Source organism: Pterocles gutturalis, unplaced genomic scaffold (genome assembly GCF_000699245.1).
Source record: "Pterocles gutturalis isolate BGI_N339 unplaced genomic scaffold, ASM69924v1 scaffold26216, whole genome shotgun sequence".
In the NCBI taxonomy this organism is placed as follows: domain Eukaryota; kingdom Metazoa; phylum Chordata; class Aves; order Pterocliformes; family Pteroclidae; genus Pterocles; species Pterocles gutturalis.
The window spans coordinates 23,807-28,424 of NW_010103747.1; the positions used below are offsets into that span (position 1 = coordinate 23,807).

Genomic DNA, 4,618 nt, shown 5'->3' on the forward strand with positions numbered 1-4,618 from the left:
AGAAGGAGGCAAAACAAGATGAGTATGGGAGACTGACCACCCTGAGCCTGACTCTGCGCAACACTGCCACAGCTCTTCCCTGAGCTGCTTCTAGCCCCAAGCGGCACAGCACAAGCCTCGTATCCACAGGTCAGAGTCAGATGCTGCGATGAACCGATACTGCAAACTTCATGGTTAGGGTCCCTCCCCACATCTCACTCTGTGCTGCAACAAGCACGTAAGATACAGAGCAATTTCTCCAGCCTGGAGATGTACTTTTTGAGGAAGTAAACACTTCTGCGTAATTCAAACACCTTTTAAAATGGCACTACGTATTCCTGTCTCCAGCCCTTCCCTCTGGCAATAGATCAGTAGGCTTCAATTACACCGGGTTCAGCCAGCCATCAGCATTCAAGACTCTTTTTCAAAGGCAAGGAAAGTAAGACTCTGAGCTTGGTGATGGTCTCAAGGCTGTACCCAAAGCCCAGCCTAGGAAAGAACAGAACTGAGTGGCTGAGCCAGTCAGCTTTGGTCCAGACTCCCTTTTCCCCATCCCAGAGATGCATACAAACCTAAGCGCAGAATCTTCCTCTGAAATGTCTTCTGCATCTGCCCAAGCATCGTCAGAACCCCCTGCAAGGAAGGCATTAAGAACTGAAGCTTGTGGAAACCAACTCAATCCCCAATCTGACAAGAAACACGCACACCCAAAAAGGCTGTGGTTTGGTGCCCTCTCTCCACACATAAGCACCCTCAATAGTTCCCCACGTTTCCCCTCCCTGAAAAGCCTGTTTTCTACCATAGCCCACTCTTCCCTTGTCGTTGCAAAGGACCTAGGCAGGATAAACCCATAACTGACAGCCAGAAGGACACTCCAGTAGCGCTACACACTTAAGCCAAGCATCAGCTCCCACACTACGGACACCCAGTACTCCCCTGAAGAGCTTTCCCTAGAGTACAGTGTATCCAGTATATTAACAGGATTTGGTTCCCAACAATTAGCCAAGCAACAGCAAGTTCTTATCCTCTTTCTTCCATTATTCCCACTTCCTGTGTTGGGGAATCAGAACCCTAAATCCTTTGGGCTGAGTGTTGGGAACACTCAGTGTTCAGCCTCAGGTTCTTTTATCCCTGCTTCTTAAGAGCTATGGCACTCTGTCCTGTAGCACGGTGCTTGGAAATGGATATGAGATTTCAGTCTTTGCTCTACTACACAGAGCCTGACACAAGCAGGTCCCCGCTAGAGCTCTGCATGGGCTCTGGGAAAGAGCTTGCTCTCGTGTGCAGGTCACTGTCCCGGCACCGACCAGCCTTACCAGACAGACAGCAGCAAACGGTTCCTCACTCACCTGAGAAGATATAGTTGTAACCAGTGCGCCCATAGAGCTCTCCCCAGCCGGCCAGCGTCGCTGATCTGCAAATATGCTGGAGGAAGATTCAGTTATTAACCACGCATGCTCCAGGAGTCTATCCCTCATCACGTCTCTGGCCCGCTTGCTGTCAGGTGACACAGAAACGGCTGGTACCTGCACGTACCGCCTCTCCGCAGCCTCCCCTGCAGCCCTGGTCCGGATTGAGTTCTCCAAACACATCAGACTCCCAAGTGCCTTTATCTGTAGCTAGTTTTTAAATCCCATTTTCATCTCGAGTTCTCCAATTCACTAATACAGTCAGATCCCACCCAGTCAGCAATGTCCAGGCTCTGTTAACACCCTGCTCGGGCCTTATTTCCGTATTCCTACGGATCAGACTATGGATGGCCCCAGCACAACTCTGGGCAGTTCACTTCTGCAGGTTTGGCCACCATGGCTTCAGTCGAGCTAGATTAAAACTGTCACAGGTACGATTTCACTATTCATACAGTGTTCCTAAACTGAACTAAGAAAACCGAATTAAGCTACTTAAATTCTAGATGAGACTACTCCTACAGGGCTTCAGTGCAGTTTAAGTAATCCACATCAAAGTGAATCTAATTTCACTTTCTTATAGATCCCCTTGCAGACAAGCCCACACATTCATAAGACCATTTATGTCATCTTGCCTCCCCAGGGAACAGACAAGGGAAATTTCTCTTTAGAAAGAAAAGTTATTCAAAGGGGGCTCGCTGCTGGGAAGAGCAAGGGGCAGAAAGCGACAATAGCTGTCTTTCCCCTCTCAAAGACCAAAAATCTTTGGTCCTTCAGAAGGGATATACGTATGGAGAAGATCTTAGCTCTTTGGTGCAATGCTTGTGACGTGAAAGGGGACGGGGGGGGAGGTAAAATAGCCTGAAGTCCCCACCGATGATTTACGCAGCCTAGACAGCAAATGCTACCTACTACTACAGGCTGCCTGCTCATAACAGATTTTTACAGCATTTGGAAAGGTGACAACCAACTGAAGAGGTGGCTGCACAGCTCAAACGGCAGGGAGAAAGGTCATTTTCTAAGTTAAGACAGGTAACCCATGAAGCTTTACCTTTCCCTTGTACAGAATGACTGGGCAAACAAATCGTCCTCTACACCTCGCCATCTTACTTCGGTTGATAAGGTCCTGCAGCTTGCCAACCTGCACAGTGCTCTCAAACCTAGTGGACAGAGATTCAGGTCAGTACACAGAGCATCTCCTCATACGGCTTTCAGCGAAGCTGCTACAGGCACCCTGGGCTGCCAACCCCATCCCTTTCACCTAGAAGCCAGCTCTGAAGTTAGCAAGCAAGAAGTCGCTTCTGTAAGAATCGCTTCCACTGCTATATAACATGTATGGATGCTTTCCAGTCTCCTTTTCTCTATTTTGAAAGAGCAGCTGCAAACATCTTCAGGAGCTGGCAACACGAGTGCTCTCAGAATGGTCTGCTACAGACTAACACGTGGATTACTAACGAAGGACTACCGGAGTAAGCCAGCGTCTACAAAAATGCATGTTCTGCTTTCCTCCCCAGCACCATCATCAGAGTGAATTCACCATCAGAGTGATAATTTTGGAAGGAAAAATAAATAACACAGAGAATCAAAGCTTGAACACCCAATGAACCTTAATTCTGGTCACTTGAGCAATTTGCTGGGTAATGAGACAACTGTCTGTAAATTAGCTAGCAGGCTGAGCAGGGCTGTTAGGTTAATGTCAGCTGCATCTGCAGATCTAAATTTTGTTTGGTTTCTTGGTTAAAGTTACAATAGGAATGTGTTCCAAGTTGGAGATGCTTTGGAAACAAGTTAAAATTGCTGCAATTTGTCCAAATACCAGTCTACATTTGATAGGAGTCCAAACTGACTTCTGAACTCCACAGACCTTCAGGAGGAACCGTCAATGCAGGGAGGACTAGAGCTTCCACAAGGAATTGGAGAAGCACCCAGACTGATATAATGGAAACCAGCTGAAGTCTGCACATACAAAACCGCATGGCCATGCACTTTGAGATGATTAACAAGAATTTCCAGTTAGCTCTTTCCAGTAGTGGAGATGAGCAGCAGAGCCTAGATGAGCTGGTTGATCTCTGGATGCTGTAGGTTATCAACACGGTAAGTCTGAAAGAAGGGAGAAATAAGATCATGGAAACTCTCCAGTGGGACGGAGAAGCACCAGCATTACCATGCAGAGCACAAGATCTCAGCTGAGAGAAGGCATCTGATTCTAGAGACCTCCCCATGCCTGGAAAGGCACAGCAAGGTGATGAGGACGGCCAGGGGACACTCTGTGCTGCAAGAGAAACCACCACGGATTGACTGGTAAAGCAGATGAAGATGAAGTGAGGACACAACCATACACACATTAGGGTGAAGGAGAGAACTTACCATGGAGGGGAAGAAGAACTCCAAGGCGAAGGACAATGCTGCCCTAAGAACAAATACACACCTTTACGCTGGAAGTTAACAGAAAGTTGCTAAGCTTCAGAATCAGTGAGACTGCGGAGCAGCCTGCCTGCAGCTGCCATTCTGGAAAGGATTATTATTATTAACATGGAAATTGATCTATTTATGGAAAAGAGTATATAAGGTGCTGCCATCAGGAGCAGAGAATCAGCAAACAAGACCTTCAAATCCTACAGCTGTGTATTTCAGACAGGCCTGAAGCAGAGGTGCTTCTCTTTGGGCAGCCATAACAGCACTGGAACCAAAGCGTTCCTCTCACATCCTCAGATTATTGCAACCGCAATCGTATTTGTTTGGAGTGCAGATGCATAACAGGATCATCAGGTGGAAGCAAAGATGTTGCCTGTGTCCAAGATCGGGACGTTTTCATTAAGCACTGTAAGACAATGAGTAAAGACCTGAGTGCGTCCCTCCGTTTCCATTGACAGCAGGACCTGCCCGCTCCTTCTGGGGGACATGAGGGATTCCCAAGCACAGAGAAGGCTCTCCTGGCTATCAGATGTGCTCTGCTACTTCCTGTGGCTCCTCGTGAGCAGGACCTGACCAAGTGACATTCAGGCCAAAAATAAACACCAAATTCCTCCTGCACCTGCCTGGATTTCAGAGTACTGTCAGCAAACTTTGATGAAGCAACATCCCTTCTTCCCCCAGCTGCCCAGTTACAGAATGAACAGGATCACGAAACCTATCTGGGTTAAAAATATAAATCTTTCGCTGATTCCCTGCACAGCTTCAGAAGCAGCTGTACCAGCAGAACCGACGGGGCAGCGCAGAACTGGCATAAGCGA

General features: G+C 47.8%; 1 protein-coding gene across 1 annotated transcript in view; it reads right to left on the reverse strand.

The window, feature by feature from the left end:
• MTMR14 (myotubularin related protein 14) overlaps positions 1-2,545 on the reverse strand; it is a gene marked incomplete at its 5' end in the record, with an annotated part of 23,170 nt that extends 20,625 nt beyond the window's left edge. The window contains 3 exons of the mRNA XM_010086825.1: positions 551-612; positions 1,329-1,404; positions 2,437-2,545. Coding sequence (XP_010085127.1) covers positions 551-612; positions 1,329-1,404; positions 2,437-2,545 — 247 coding nt within the window. The remainder of the gene's footprint in view (positions 1-550; positions 613-1,328; positions 1,405-2,436) is intronic.
• Between the last annotated feature and the right edge of the window lie 2,073 nt (positions 2,546-4,618).